This window comes from Aspergillus heteromorphus (genome assembly GCF_003184545.1).
Source record: "Aspergillus heteromorphus CBS 117.55 chromosome Unknown BO70scaffold_2, whole genome shotgun sequence".
Taxonomy (NCBI): Eukaryota; Fungi; Ascomycota; class Eurotiomycetes; order Eurotiales; family Aspergillaceae; genus Aspergillus; species Aspergillus heteromorphus.
The window spans coordinates 1,567,159-1,582,101 of NW_020290407.1; the positions used below are offsets into that span (position 1 = coordinate 1,567,159).

Sequence of the window (14,943 nt, forward strand, 5' to 3'; positions counted from 1 at the left end):
TCCGCCTCCTGCCATCCTGTCCTTCTCCCCGCGGTCGCGTCGTCCTTCCTCTCCTCCAATTGATCCTGCGCCCGGTTTCGTTTTTGAGTTGCGTGCGCCATGGATTTCTCCAACCTCAAAGACCAAGTCAGCAACCTGACCTTGTATGATCTCAAGGCGGGAGTCCGCAAGGTCCAGAATGGTACGTCCCCGTCGTGAGCCCCACGCCATCCGTTCGGGCTTGATGGCTTCGGAGTCTGGCTGCCATGCCTGTGAGCCATCTGCTGACTTGATATAGCTGTTATGAACTACACGGAAATGGAGGCCAAGGTCCGTTGCTTCTCCCGCCAGTTCCGCTTGCCCTCCCCTCCCTCCCCGCGACTCCCTGAACCCCCCCGACCTCGGGCGGGTACTCTTTGTGCACCACACTCACAGCTCACAGGTCCGAGAAGCTACCAACAACGAACCCTGGGGTGCCTCGAATACCCTGATGCATGAGATCTCCACTGGAACCCATAGTTAGTCAGTCTCTCACCGATCCCCGCCGCATGGGCCACCTGGACATACTAGTTACTGACGACTGGCCACTTCACGCAGTCAATTGCTTAACGAGATCATGCCGATGATCTACAAGCGGTTCACAGACAAGACGTCGGAGGAGTGGCGACAGATTTACAAGGTGAGTTCTGCTGTCCTGCCCTCCCGGCCCACCTGGGTAGATCCAGGCTGACGATGCGCGACAGGCGCTGCAACTGCTAGAGTTCCTTGTCAAGAACGGATCCGAACGAGTCGTCGACGACGCCCGCTCCCACATGTCCCTGATCCGGATGCTCCGCCAGTTCCACTTTATCGACCAGAACGGAAAGGACCAGGGCATCAACGTGCGTAACCGGGCCTCGGAGCTGGCCAAGTTGCTCGGGGACGTCGAACAGATCCGCGCGGAACGAAAGAAGGCCAGGGCCAACCGCAACAAGTTTGGTGGGTTTGAGGGGGGCTCGAATGTCAGCAGCGGCATTTCCAGCTCCGGCTCCGGCAGATATGGAGGCTTTGGCAGTGAGAGTCTCTCCTTCGGTGGATACAGCGGGGGTGTTTTTGGTGACGGCGGCGGGTTCGGAGGCAGTGCTGGAGGCAGCCCGAGTGATTTCAATGATTCCGCGAGACGCTCGAGTCGCTTCGAGGAATACGACGAGTACGATGAGGCGGACGCCCCGTCTGCCCGGCGGCGCGGTCCCAGTCCTCCCCGCGCCACTCGGCAGACCAAGCAGCCCGCAGCTGCTCCCGCGGCGCCCAAAGCTCCCGAGCCGGACCTGTTCGACTTCGGCGAGGAGGAAACCGTCACGACTACCAGCGCGGCCAAGCAGCCCGCCACCAGCAGCGGCTTAGATATCCTCGACTCCAAGCCGCTTGACGACGACGACGACTTCGATGACTTCCAGTCCGCGACCCCCGCGCCGGCGTCGAGCCAATTTGGAATCCCTCCCCCCGCCTCCACCGTCAGCACGACCTCCAGCACGCAGTTCGCCGCCCCCAAGCCCGTCTCCGCCGCGCAAGGCTCGAACCTGAACGGCATTGTCGGCTTCACCTCGATGACCCCGACCCCGACCTCCAGCACGATGGCGTCCCCGACGCTCTCGCAGAGCTCCATGGCGCAGTTCCAAAAGCCCGCGCAACCCAAGCCCAGCGGCTTCCAGGCCGCCACCCCCAACTACTTCACCTCCGTCTCCATGGCCAACGCCGCCCAGCAGCCCTCCCTGGGCCACCGCCCCGGCATGCCATCCACGTCCTCCTTCACCTCCACCACCTCCCCCACCACACCGGCGGCCAGCAAGCCGGCCGCGGCCAAGGCGTCCGGCGACGTCTTCGGCTCGCTCTGGTCCAGCGCCAGCGCCAGCGCCGGAATCCAAAAGAACTCGACGGGCGGCAACAAGGGCCCCAACCTCGCCAGCATGGCCAAGGAAAAGGCCAGCGCTGGTATCTGGGGCGCCCCCGCGGCATCGAGCAGTCCCTCGTCCGCGTTCCACCAGGGCTCGTCGGGGAGTAAGACGGGCAGTTCGGGACTGGATGATCTGTTGGGTTAGGATGACAGACGGGTTCCTTTTCGATTCTTTTTGTCTGTCTGTGTCTCTCTGTGTTTTTTTTTGGGCCATGTCATACCGTAGTGCGAGATTTTTCTTTTCTTTTCTCCCTTTTCTTTTCTTTTTTTCTTATGTGTGCTTGATTGAATCGATGAAGATCTAAAATAGCAGGCCTTTACTTACTTACGTCTTAGCTTACTTACTAACTTTTGTGTATATTCTATTCATCTGATCTACCAACTACCTATCTACGAACCTCTTCGGAGTTTTCTCTTTTTTTTTTCTCTTTTTGTTTCTTTGGTGGTTTTTTCGAGTTGTGGTGTGTGATCGTCAACAGCCGATTCCTCCACGCAGAGGTCAATATCCGAAACAAACCAGGTATAGTACATACTCCTACCATCGAGCTGGCATTGGCAGTTGCACGACACCGAACTCCGCATGATCGGTCAACCGATGCGGAGTCCGGGGTAAGATATTTTAGTAAGTAGTTGGCAGGTACCGACCATTGTTGACATCTACTCCGTCCGGAGTATAAACAACCCAAATCTGGGGTGCCATCCGGGTTCCATCATGCATGGAAACGACTACGTATCAAGGCAGAGATGAGGGGGTGTGGATCTGCCTCCTCACTTATTACGGCTGAGAGTCTGCAGTTGGGGAAATTGTGTCTTTCGTGGTAATATATTGAGTATCGAGATATGATAGTGACTGCAATTCTCCGGGTGTTGATGGTCGATTGTATGGCTGACTGGCTGACTGACTGACTGACTGACTGGGATAGGAGTGGGGAAGGGAAGAGGATGATTGAGGATTCGTGGCGATTGTGATAGGTCTACCGTTGCTGAGACTAAGGGAGAGTGGGATTGTGTGGGCATTTTTTGTTTAAGGAAGTGAATCATTAGGGAAGCGGGTCGAAAGTGGCAGTATGTTTTTTTTTTTGAACGATAAAATCGAAACTTTATTCGTGGTAGATGGAGTTGTAGTTGGGATCCATCATTATGTCTCAGGATTGGGGGAGTCGGAAAGACTGGAAGCGCCTTAATGTCTTGTTCGGTCTTCTTCCCAACCCCGAATGTATGAATGTCAGCCGGAGGAGAATTCACAGGGACAGACAGACAGCAGGAAAGAAAAAAAAAACCTAAAAATAAAAAAGTCAAAAAAAAGAAAGAAAGAAAGAATCAAGAGAGACAAAAAAAGTAGAAGTGAAGAAGAAGAAGAGAAGGGCAGGGACAGCTCATGTGACCGCAAAGGGGGCGAGGATTGCATTGCGGCTGTCGAAGGCTTGCAGAGCAACCACCACTTCTTCCTCTTCTTCCTCTTCCTCTTCCTCTTCTTCTTCTTCCATCTCCATCGCAGCTCGAAAGCCTCGCTGCTCTCAGCTCTCCAACCTCCACGCGCCACCCCCCCCCCCCACAAGAATGGCCACCCATCGCCGAAATGGCCAATTATCCTCCTGCGAGCCGTGCCGCAAGGGCAAGCTGCGCTGCGATCACAAAACCCCCATCTGCGGCCGTTGTGCCCGCCGCAACCAGGCCGTCCTGTGCATCTATCATCCGGCGCCCATGACCAAGTCCCGACCGCCGCCATCCAGCAACTCTCTTTCTCTTCCCAATTCGACCTTGAAATCGCACAGCCAAACCCACGCCCAGAGGGCCCCCAATGACCTCTCCCGTAAGCGCTCTAGAAAGCGCCAGAGTCTGGGCCCCAATCCGCCCTCCGTCTCCGAGCCCTCCAAATCCCCCAGCCATGAGCCTGCTGCCACTGCCACTGCCACCGCCACTGCCATTGCGACTGCTACTGCCGCCGTCGCTGCCTCCGTCGCCGACCCCTTTCCGGATCCCTATCTGGCCGACTGGACCAACGGCTCCGGCACGGATCCCAGTCCCCCAGCATGGCTAGGCCTGCCACCCGGGCACGGGCACCATCCGCCGCACCAGGGTGTCTACCCGGGCTACGACCCAGGACTGACCTCCGTTCCCTTCGAGGAGGAGGGGACCGTCCTGCCGACCCTGGAGAACGCGCTACCAATCGATCCAGGACAGATCGACCTGGGCGCGCAACTGCTGCTCCTCCTCGACGATCTCCCCCTGTACCAGGCGATCTGTGAAGCGCGGTATGACTCCCTCTGTGACCCGTGGGTCTTCGGGGCGCAGTTCATCCAGGAGCTGGTCGGCTCGATCCAGCAAGTCTACCACCGCAGTCTCCAGGACCAACGAAAGGACAAGCATCTTTGTCTGACCGAGCTGTCCCAGGAGATCTTCAACAACAGTCGCACCCCCATCGTGCTGCATCCCGACATGACCTTTGCGGAGTACGTGGCTGTTATCGCCTCCCGCTGGGAGGGCATCGGACTGCTCTTCGCGCTTACTGGCGTCTCGTCGCATCATATCCGGGGCGATCATCCGCTTTTTCAGCCGCGTAATGGGAAGCCTGCGCTTGAGAAGCTTCCTCTGCAGTCGCTTATGGCGGCTACGGCGGGGACATGTATCCAGATTTGCGAGAATCTGGGCGTTATGAGTGAGACGTTGGTGTGGTTGTTGTTCCAGCAGACGCTGCTGGCGAGTATTGTTTGGGGGGTTGCTGGTAAGATTGATTCTTCTTCCACCGCAGATCGGCGTGCGTGTGAGTCTGTGTGTGTGTGTGTCCTGGGCATTACTTATTAGGGATAGACTACCGCGCGTGGAAGACTTTGGGGGAAGCCTCCACCCTGGCATTAGCCTTGGGACTGCATCAGCCAGACCCGGAGGACCGGAGTGCGCCGTTCTTTCTCATCGAGCTGCGCAGAAGAACTATGACCGCGGGGTATATCATCGACAAGGAGCTGGCTATGATTCTTGGGCGTCCGCCCCGGATATCACGCCGTCATTGCGATCTCCAGCTACCTCTTGATCTCAGCTACGCGGAGATGACCGCAGACAGGCAAACGCGGGATCTGGCCTGCAGCAAACTAGACGCCCATGGATGGAACACCGAGGGGCTCCTGTCCAAGGGCATCCGGCCACGAGTCGGACAACTAATCGCCATGCTCCGGGAGAACGTGCTTGAAGTCACCTTGAGTCGTCAAATGGATACACTCCCGCATCAGATCGAGTGCGTATCCCATCATTCCATCCTGTCCATTCCTCCCTCCCATCACACATAAACGTCGACGACACCACTGACAGCGCCTGCAGAGAGTTATGTCGCAAAAGCCGACAGATGCGCGAATCCCTCCCCGCATTCCTGCAAATGAAACCCTTCGAAAACAACACTCACGCCACCGAGCCCGTCCATCTCTCGCCGCACCAAATCACCGTCCAGCTCATCCACATCGACTTCCTCTACAACGACTTCCTCCTCCATCACATCCTCACCAAGCGTACCGGCATCGCCTCCGACCAACTCATCAATATCGCCTACGAGATCCTCTCTACTATCCTGGACCGTATCGCTGACGTCGCGAAGCCGAATCGCACTTTCCATGCTATCGTTCATGTTGAATATCCTGTATGTGTCAATATTAACTACCACCCCCATCCAACCCTGCCCAATTGCCCAAATTCCTGAACATCACACCCAATCCAACCATCCAAATTCCCTAACCCCCAAATATCATACCCACCCAACCTAGTAAGTACCAGACTAATAAGCCCAGCTCTGCCACTATGCCCTCCCCTGCGCGGGCGTCCTCGCCCTCGAACTTCTCCGCCACTCCCAACTCGCCATCGACCCCGCCCTCTCATCCACATTTCCCCGCACAGACATCATTCAGAAACTGAGCATCCTCGTCTTCTTCCTCGAGACGTACGTGCCCCCCGGAGAACCAAGCTACAAGATCTCCCAGCAGGCGCGGAAAGCCATCCATCATACTCTTAATCAGGTTCTGGGGCCTCACGCTCACGGCCATCTTCACGGCCATCCTCAACCTACCATGTCCGCTGGTGGTGGTAGTGGTCTGGATGGCAGCCACGGTCCGATCATGGATGACGCGGACGCGGACGCGGACGCAGACGCAGATACGGATATGCTGCTGCCGTTAGAAAACGGGGCGGATTTCATGGCGTGGTTGGAGACGTTGGATTGGGGGATGGATCCGTGGTTGAATTTGACGTGATGGGATGGGATGCATACGTCGCCTACTCTCTTTCTTTGCAGCAGCAGCAGCAACAACAACAACAACAACAACAACAACAACAACAACAACCTATCCCTGTATCACCAACAAACAATAACCTCAACACAACACAACACATCAACATCAACATCAACATCAACAACTACATCCTCTCTCTCAAACATCAGAACAAACAGCCTGCAGCCCGCAGCTCGCAGCCCGCATCCCCTATAATCAAACTCACCGTCAATCCATCCATCCAACACCGCGCCATTTAATCTGAATCTAAACTGAAACTGCCACCTACCAAATGACATGACCTCTAACATCAAATCGTGCCAGTGTCACATACATACATACATACATACATAATCCCTTAACCAAGCCACGGCTTAAATTGAGATCGATCCCGGGACAAATCATATCATATCATATCACATTACATCCTCTCCCTCCTCACCTATCCATTTACTCATCACTTATTCAATCATTCACATCTTGACTTTGACTTTGACTTTGACTTTGGCTTTGGCTTTGGCTTTGAAATTGTCTGCCTGATTGCAGGTTGCAGGTTGCAGGTTGCAGATTTCACACTGCAGAATGAAGACAGGAAAGTGGAAATGGAAGGGGAAAGGGAAATGGGGGGAAATGAAACGAAAATGAAGAAGAACAAGAATGAATGAGAAGGGAAGAGAGAGGAGGAGGAGGAGCAGGAGGAGAATGGGAGTGAGAATGAGAACGGAGAATGTATGAAGATGTATAAGGAGTGAAGGGAGGAAGTCAGGAAGGAAGGATGTCTGTATCTATAGCCATGTCTGTAACAGTACATATATACGAATTTAGGTCATTTCTAATGGGGATTCTTTTTTTTTTTTTTTGTTGAGTGTTGATCACTTTATGGGGATGGGATGGGATGGGATGGGATGGGATGAACATATGTAGATATAAATCACGGTGTTTTGATCTAGATAGTATGTACTATATCTATGTATCTATGTATCTATATATCTATGTATCTATCTATTTATCTGCACGGGGTTTGTTCATCTTCTTGAGAGGACGTGTGTAATCTAGCTACATTACATGGAAGATAAGAACTGGTAGGTTGGATAGAGAGGGTGGTTTGTTGTAAGTGCTAGGCAGGATGGATGGATACTGATTGACTGGCTGTGATTGACTAGCTGTCCGAGTATAGGGTGGGTGAGTGGGTGGGTTAGTAGTAGTAATCAACACCTCATTTAATGAACTATACGGAGTACTATCTCCCCTCTCTACATCTAGACTTGGGGTAGAGGGTGAGTGAAGAAGGTGAGTGTAGAGGGTGAGTGTAGAGTAAAGAGTGGACTGGCAAGTAAAACCAAACCAAACCAAATCAAATCAAATCAAATCCATATTACCTACGATATTGATATCTCTCCTCGTAATGAAAGGACTCTGTCTATGATTATGTGCCTAGTACTTCCTTCCCTAATTACCCAAGGTATATACTACTTTAGTACTTACTCACTTACACACACCAGGACAGAGAGAAAGAAACACCACCTCTAAACAGATCCGCTTCAATATGGGTACAATTGGTATATACAGGCAGGTCAGGTCAGGTCAGGTCAGGTATCTCGCATCAATCATCATCTCACGCCCTCCCATCCACCCTCTTACTTACTTACCCACCTTCCTACCTACCTGCCGACCCACCCTAGATATTTCACCACAACACGCACACACACACACACACACCATACACACACACCCCACCACCACCATACATAACACCATATCACATCGCATCACATCACATCACATGACATCTCATCTCACCATAGCCAGTCACAGCCACTCACTAACCTAGTGAGTACGTGACCTCTCATGCTCATCATGAAATGGATCATATCATGCAAGCACAACCACAAGCACAAGTACAAACAGCCGTCCCGTCCCGTCCCGTCCCGTCCCGCTCAAGACTCAAATGGAGGTAAGGTAAGGTATTCGCATCCATCCATCCAACAAATAACAGTAACAGTAACAGTAACAGTTCCAACCGGGGAACGAGAACAGGAAGGGAAGGGAAGATGGATGAATAATAGAAAAGAAAGAAAAATGAGAAAAATGAGGAAAAGAAGATGGAAGGAAAAATATAGGTAATGGTAATGATGCAATCATGCTTAAGCGCTGAAATCAACCCAACCGGGGGATAGATAGGTATGGGTAAGATAGGTAGGATGGGTGGGATGGGTGGGTAAGTAGGTGATGTACCAGAGGAGGTAAGTCTGGGAGATAGATGGATGGGTGTTGTATAGCATAGCATAGCATAGCATAACGGGTGGATAGGTATGGCTATGGCTATGGCTATGGCTGATGGTATGGACCGAACTAGGGATGAGAGGACTGGACTGGAGGTGACACTCCCGGGCAGTGTTGGCAGTGCAGTGTTAAGGCTTCTCCTCCCCCTTCGAGGTCTTCTTCTCGGCCAGGTCCTGCGGGGCGTCGATCCCCTGATTCCCGGGCAGACGATGTGACGTGTTCGAGGGGGCGTTGCCACCGCTGGACTTGGACTTGGGCTTGGAGAGCTCGTCCCCTTTCTTCTTCTTCTCCCCGTTGGAGACGGGCTCGACACCGACATAGGTCGACTCCAGGGGCAGTTGCTCGTCCTGCGTGGGTGTGATGGCCTGCTGCGAGTCCGTGGACTCCGGGCTCAAGTGGGTGTGGTTCTCATCGTCAGCGTCGGGCTCGCCGTTCAACGACGTCAATCCGCCCTCGATGTCGCGAAGTAGCCGGACGAACTCCTCCGGCACCAGCCCGCTCTCGCCAGTCCGCGGGTCCTCCGCGACCAGCCATCCCTGTCCGTGCCGGTACGAGACGAAAATCACCTGTCCCTCCGTCAGAGGGAGCTCGTTCTCGTGCTCTCTCGTGAAGTCGAACAACGCAACCGCCTTCCCGTGCATCTCTTCGTCCGGGCATCCCACGGCGAACTGGAAGTCCCGCGAGTACCGATTGGTGCCCGCGTAGTCGTCTTCCGAGTCGAAGTCCGCCTCGTTCCCATAGCCCTGGTAGTCGCCGTACGGCCCTACGTGTGAATACCGGCTCTCGTCTGCCGGGTACGTGACGTACTCGCCGCCTGGCCCGTCTTCCATACTATCGTCATCGTTGACATAGTAGGTCTCGCTGCCATCCGCATTCATGCTGATCAGGGTGCCCCGGTCGATATCTCCCCCGTCACCCGCGCTGGGATGCTCGCGGCTACCGGTGCCCCTGGCTTTCCGTCCATTGACATCCGTGCCGGTGGACTTGTTCTTCCGGTGACGAGGGGCGGAAAACACCGGGCTGTGCAGGTCTTCGTCCTCGCTGTACGGCGGTCCGTCACCGAACGACATGGCGGGCAGCTGCTGGTGCCCGTAGCTGTGGTCCGTGGTCCACGGTCCCATGGACCATTGGCCTCGCGAGCTGTCCCACGGCGCTGGCGGGTCGGATAGACGCCGCTGCTCACTTGCCGGAGTCGACACCCCCGACGCACGCGGGGGCAGCGGGCCATAATGGAGAGGATGGATGTCAGGATACGCAAAATCGCGGACGAGCGCATACGGCAGGCTGGAGTGGAACACAGGGAAGACATGCGACCCCGGCCGTGACCGATTCTGAGAGGCTAGGGAAACATTAGAGAGTGTGGAGAGACGATCTTTCGCGTACGACGAGGATCGCTGACGGCCCGGCCGTTTAACTGGGGAGTCTGTGATTATAGGAGGCAAAACCGCGAGGTTCGAGGAGGGAGCCGCCTGCGACGGAGGAGGCGAAGTCGTAGAAGCCATGGTGGTGGTCATGAGTCTTCCGAGTGATGATCACAACGGAAGAATGAGTGATTACGTGTCAAAGATGTCGTGTGAGGTAACGTCAAGTCGGATGTATCGCTCGAGGGAGAGAAAAGCTGAAGAACCGGTCCGCCCTAGTTTCGCATCGCGATCGCCCTTTCACAACTCTATTGCTAGATCCCGTCCGAAGATCGTTCCAAGGAAATGGTCGCACGGAGGAACCAGGTATAGCAGCATGCGACTCGAATCGGAGGAGCGCCTGGTGAACTCCTTGCGTGCACGCACGATGCAGATCGAGTTCCAGAGGAGGCTGCGCCGAGGGAACCTTGTTTCAAACCCTGAGAGCACGAGAGGGACGGCGACAAATGGTCTGCAGCTAGACGCCGACGAAGCGAGGTGACCGCAATGGACGTCTGACAACCCCAGCAGTACTCGACGGTCAACGGACAGGTACAGCGCGGCTATCGGTCTCAGCAGCCCACGGGGATCTTCAAGACGGGCAGCTCCCCTCTCTCACGGGCCTAGAATCAGGAATCCGACCGGGCGACCGGGGGCGAGACAGAGGATTTGAGGAGCGACGGCCAATGTCTGGAACGGCGCAGCGAAGCAGGAGGTGGTGATTGCGAGCGTTTTGGAGGTTCCGCGCTTGACTGTTCGGATGGGTGGTCGAGGGTAAAACTGGGGATGCTAAATTTAGCAACGAGGGCAGGAAAAAAGCGCCACCTTCAGAGACGGCGACTACCGAGTCCAATGACACCCGAGGAGGCCAGAGGGAGGCGTGGAGGGGAGAGGAGGGGAGAGGGGGGGGGGGGGGTGGGAGGGAGGGAGGGAGGGGGTATGGTATGAGAGGGGATGAGCGCCAGTAGATGACACCAGCTGCAGGAGGAGGAGAAGATGACACACAGGAAGGATAAGAAGAAGGACTGGATAACTAAGAGACGGGGAGGTGGAGCGAGGGCGAGTGGTAGGGGAGAGAGGGAGCGAGAGGCGTGCCGGAGATTACCTACACTGAAGGCCCCGACTGAAGCGTTAAGGATCAACGAGGCGCAGTCCAGTCGGGTGTGTGTGCTGTGGAGTTCTGCTAGGCTCGGCGTCACGGCCAGCGTCGTCGCGGCGATGCGTTTCCAACTCGGAGTAGATCGATGTCGCAGCTGAAAGTGAATGTGGAAGCTCTCCCTCGTCGAACCAGGCCCGGTGCCATCCCCATGCAATGAAGCAGCGTGGATTGCGATGTGATGCGATGCGATGCGATGCGATGCGATCTCGATCTCGCCTTCGTTTCGTGTCGTTTCGTTTTGTCCTTGAAGATTGCCGGCCAGCCCGCCCGCACGTGACCGTCCACGCGCGGCCTAGCGTGTTTCAGATGTCGCTGCCTCGGGCCTTCCCCGAACGGGCCACCTGGCGGCCTCAGGCCCCTCTCAGGCCAGCCCGTGCATGCCTTCCCTTGCACTGGTATGCGGGCTCGCTACTATATATATATCAGAGACACCCAGCCATCAAGGACAAGCAGGAACTCTAATGTTCGCATCCAGGGAGAGCTTAATTTCCACCCCGCGAAGGGGGCTCTAGTACTTGGCTGGCAGATATCTTGCATTGGAATGTCTATCTATAGGCTAGAAGAGCTGTCTCCTAGATGCGTACTCCGTACTAAATACAAACTAAACGAGCGACGTCATCCGCCCCCGCCTAGGCCCGCCTAGTCCGAGGGGTCGAAGGGAGTGAAAGGCTGGGGGGTTCTTTGTTCCCTCCGCCGGGATCCAACCAGACGATGCAAAGCACATTCCAGGCCCCCGGCTATTGACCATGCAAGGGATCCTGCGCGAAACGCAAGGCCCTAACCCCAGGTGCTTCCGACCAACCAGCCGCCACTTGGCTAGACAGTCGTATAGACTGTGATGAACGTGGTGACAATGGCGACCCGTGAGGGGATCGTTGGGGCTGGGGTCGGGGCTGGGGTCGCAGAGCTGGAACTGTCTCCAGCCTCCGTCTCGGGATCCGACGCCATGACCTCTGCAAACTCCGACGGAATGGCTGCTCGATCCAGTGACTGATCCTCCACGTATCCGGCCTGAACCCGGGTCTCGGTTGTCGGACTGCCACCGTCGACCACATCGACGTCCATGCAGGTCGTGTAGAGTTCCTGCTTGCCCTCTGGCAGCGCGGGATCCACCCCAGGGGCCGTGGGCCAATCCCATACCCAATACAGGGTATACAGCTTCCCCGACGGCGCGTCAGACGGTAGCGCGAGGTCTTGTTGACACCACAGGTCTGCTCCCATCAACGTGTTGGCCACGTGAGGGTACTCGCCCTGGCGATACTCGGAAATATTGCCGTTGTTGATCTGGTAGCAACGGCCGTCATCGAAATTCTGTGTCGACAGCAGAACGCCGCGTCGGTCACCCCCAGTTCCGTCCGCGTTCCAGACCTTGTGCACGCCCAGCAGCGTTTCGTTTTCTTTTGGCTGTGTCGTTCCATAGACGTATATCGTCCCTCGATTCTTCGGCTTGCCGGGTTGATTCCAGGGCAGCGTCACATGGCCGTTTTCTTGGTAACGAAGGGCGATGGCAGCGCCTGCGCTTGCCTGCAGTCGGGGGCTGCCTTCAGTCACATTGTATGTCTGTTGCGTGCTCTTGCACATCCTGTCGGTGGGAAGGATCAGGCTCTGGTTGGCTCGATCGTCCGGCGGTATCAGATAGGTCATGGTGGGATCGCTGAAATCAGGAGCGGTGCGCAGCACGTTGCCTCGTGCGTAGCCTGGATCTCCGACGAAAGTTCCATTAGAAGCGATGACCGTCATCTGCTCGATCCACGAATGTGCGTCCACAGCTGAGAAGAGGAGGACCAGGAGGAACCAGCCCAGAGCGCTGCTGCGAGGACGTTCCATAGTTTCCTTATTTTTTCCCGACATTCCGGTTAGTCGTGGTTCAAGCTCCAGGGTTTGAGGTTTTGTATGTAGTTTAGATAAAACACCGGCCAGCGGAGTCGTATAGGGTCTAGCGAGTGTTCTTTGTCGAAGGTCAGTAAGTGGGAAGGCATTGGCCAGGATCAGTATCCAAGAGACAGGGAGGACACGCACACGTTATATACTCATAACAATAGAGCCCCTTGTGGCTTTTCTCTTTTGGTGAATAGTGTTATTGGGGCTTTTCCTATTGGAATGACAGGAATGGGGGAAACAAGGAAACTCGGACGAACAAAGTGTTTGTCCCGACTCAGTAAACAATAGAAAATGGACAATAGACTCGACGGCAGGCAGAAACCACAATGAAAAGAGAACCGAATGTCCCACTCTCCACCTCGTGACGCCTTCTATAGCTGGTACACAATGCCAGTCTCAAAGGAGATAACCGGACCATCATCATGCCCAATGTGATCAGTTCATTTGAAACTCGACAGTACCAAGCGTCACGAGGAGACATGCTTTGCAAGCGCTAAGGGTGATACCAGATATGATTGAGGCCGACCTGTCACGGACAATGCAGAGCCAATCGATCTGCAGATTGTCAACCAAGCTTTTCTGCTTCCCGAATGATCACTGGCAGGTTTTAGCCTGAGCCACATGGAGAATCTGATTGAATCGGCCTGACGTGACCAGGCATCCTGGGGCATCAGGTGCTGAAATTAGCAACAGCGCTTAATCTGGTTTGGAATGAGATATCGTGCATGGTGTGACTTGACTATATACTGGGCGTCACTGCAGCAGATCTCCCGCGTTGCAGGAATGAAGCCGTTGCAGACCAAGAAGCTCGGCGACTGGCCCGGGCTTCAAGCCTGCTACTACTAGTAGTCGCGCTCCTCCTGCAGCATCAACACAGGTGCCACTTTTTAGTGCGTTTGAGGGGTTGGAGAAGTTCAGTCAGCGCTTCGGGATGCAGTCGCCCGCTGCAAACAGGTCCAGACATTGGATGCACAGGCGCCATGAGAGGAATGGGTGAAACACGGCTGCCCCGCTCTTTCAGCCCAAGCCGCAACCCTCTGCAGCAGAGCGGTTGAAGACCATCCCCGATATTATTCTTGCGGCAAGAAGGCGCCGAAGAAAAAGAATCTCACAGAAGAGTCAAGGGAGGAGGTGATGGGAATTGGGGGGACGTCACTGTCATGCGACCCACGTTTTCTGCCAATTCTAATTCACTTTCTTCCCAACCATCTCCCCCCCCCCTCCCCCAGCATTATTCAACTGGCAGGATTATCGTCCTCGACAGTTTTTTTTTTTTTTTTTCTTATGCTCCTCCTCCTCTTTCTTGGCGCCTATACAATCCCCACCGTCTCCATATCTGGATCAGGTAAAAGCCAGCGTCTCCGACCGTCCACGGTCTCAACCAGATCAGGCATGGTATGTCAATCATGATTTGACTTCGAATCCCGCGCAGGCCATCCAGCGCTGAGGATTTTTCTTCTGTGCGGGTTATATACGCGATTGATTTTCGCAGTCTCGAAAAACCCAGGAGCCCCCCAATGATATCACACCCCTTGGAGCTGGGGGTTGCGTACGCGCTTGACCCGCAATCGACCTTGATTTTCTCCGTGTGTCCCCGGGTGTTCTCGCTGGACCCGAGAGGCCTTGTTCGACCTCGCGAAGGGCCATGGACTCGTCAACGACTCTGCCCCAATCTTTCGTTTTCCCCGCCGGTATACAGAAATGATCAGGGATGGATCCTCGAGCCGACGCAGCAAAGACCCGGATGGGACCCTTTGCGAATTGCGACACAGATGCAGAGATTGATTAGATGGGAGAGGGTGGGTATCGTGCGTTATCTCCGGTGAATCACGACCCTTCAGTGGCCATGTCTCCCTGTCCCGGTGCCCACCGTGGCCCCGTCCCACTCTCCCCCAAGAGAATGAGGGAATAATGTTCAATTTCTTGGGCGGCAGGTTTGAGTCCAATGTGGGTGCGGCCTCGCCCAGATGGACGCCATGGCAGCCGAACAATGGAGATTTACTTTTGGTTACCTAACATATTCTCGTGCGTTACATACACCCCGGGGGTCGAATA

The 14,943-nt window shown here is 55.0% G+C and overlaps 6 protein-coding genes across 6 annotated transcripts; 4 read left to right on the forward strand and 2 right to left on the reverse strand.

Annotated features, from left to right (window-relative positions):
• The first annotated feature begins 16 nt into the window (after positions 1-16).
• BO70DRAFT_358596 (ENTH domain-containing protein) lies at positions 17-2,291 on the forward strand. The gene is made up of 5 exons (XM_025542332.1): positions 17-181; positions 278-309; positions 422-501; positions 577-658; positions 723-2,291. The coding sequence occupies exons 1-5, from the start codon at positions 100-102 to the stop codon at positions 2,055-2,057; spliced, it is 1,611 nt and encodes a 536-aa protein (XP_025403606.1). The 5' UTR covers positions 17-99; the 3' UTR covers positions 2,058-2,291.
• A 1,181-nt stretch (positions 2,292-3,472) lies between these two features.
• Positions 3,473-6,147, forward strand: BO70DRAFT_392808 (uncharacterized protein; the record flags this gene model as incomplete). Its single annotated transcript, XM_025546312.1, has 4 exons — positions 3,473-4,676; positions 4,724-5,144; positions 5,228-5,540; positions 5,689-6,147. 4 exons carry the CDS (start codon positions 3,473-3,475, stop codon positions 6,145-6,147), a joined length of 2,397 nt encoding a protein of 798 aa, XP_025403607.1.
• A 1,433-nt stretch (positions 6,148-7,580) lies between these two features.
• On the forward strand, positions 7,581-8,053 carry BO70DRAFT_86903 (uncharacterized protein). Its single transcript, XM_025548799.1, has one exon. The coding sequence runs from the start codon at positions 7,712-7,714 to the stop codon at positions 7,994-7,996; it is 285 nt and encodes a 94-aa protein (XP_025403608.1). The 5' UTR covers positions 7,581-7,711; the 3' UTR covers positions 7,997-8,053.
• A 523-nt stretch (positions 8,054-8,576) lies between these two features.
• Positions 8,577-9,950, reverse strand: BO70DRAFT_349648 (adaptor protein NBP2; the record flags this gene model as incomplete). Its single annotated transcript, XM_025541658.1, has 1 exon — positions 8,577-9,950. The coding sequence occupies one exon, from the start codon at positions 9,948-9,950 to the stop codon at positions 8,577-8,579; it is 1,374 nt and encodes a 457-aa protein (XP_025403609.1).
• A 998-nt stretch (positions 9,951-10,948) lies between these two features.
• BO70DRAFT_358599 (uncharacterized protein) lies at positions 10,949-11,519 on the forward strand. The gene has a single exon (XM_025542333.1). The coding sequence runs from the start codon at positions 11,161-11,163 to the stop codon at positions 11,467-11,469; it is 309 nt and encodes a 102-aa protein (XP_025403610.1). The 5' UTR covers positions 10,949-11,160; the 3' UTR covers positions 11,470-11,519.
• Positions 11,520-11,736: 217 nt separating this feature from the next.
• On the reverse strand, positions 11,737-13,045 carry BO70DRAFT_86924 (uncharacterized protein). The gene is made up of 2 exons (XM_025548800.1): positions 13,027-13,045; positions 11,737-12,955 (listed from the first exon to the last, which is right to left on the reverse strand). Exon 2 carries the CDS (start codon positions 12,856-12,858, stop codon positions 11,824-11,826), a length of 1,035 nt encoding a protein of 344 aa, XP_025403611.1. The 5' UTR covers positions 12,859-12,955; positions 13,027-13,045; the 3' UTR covers positions 11,737-11,823.
• Between the last annotated feature and the right edge of the window lie 1,898 nt (positions 13,046-14,943).

Coding starts and splice junctions, on each gene's coding strand:
- BO70DRAFT_358596 (XM_025542332.1), top strand. CDS start 100: ATGGATTTCTCCAACCTCAAAGACCAAGTCAGCAACCTGACCTTGTAT. Junction 310..421: donor ACACGGAAATGGAGGCCAAG/GTCCGTTGCTTC, acceptor CACAGCTCACAG/GTCCGAGAAGCTACCAACAA. Junction 659..722: donor AGTGGCGACAGATTTACAAG/GTGAGTTCTGCT, acceptor GATGCGCGACAG/GCGCTGCAACTGCTAGAGTT.
- BO70DRAFT_86903 (XM_025548799.1), top strand. CDS start 7,712: ATGGGTACAATTGGTATATACAGGCAGGTCAGGTCAGGTCAGGTCAGG.
- BO70DRAFT_358599 (XM_025542333.1), top strand. CDS start 11,161: ATGAAGCAGCGTGGATTGCGATGTGATGCGATGCGATGCGATGCGATG.
- BO70DRAFT_86924 (XM_025548800.1), bottom strand. CDS start 12,858: ATGTCGGGAAAAAATAAGGAAACTATGGAACGTCCTCGCAGCAGCGCT.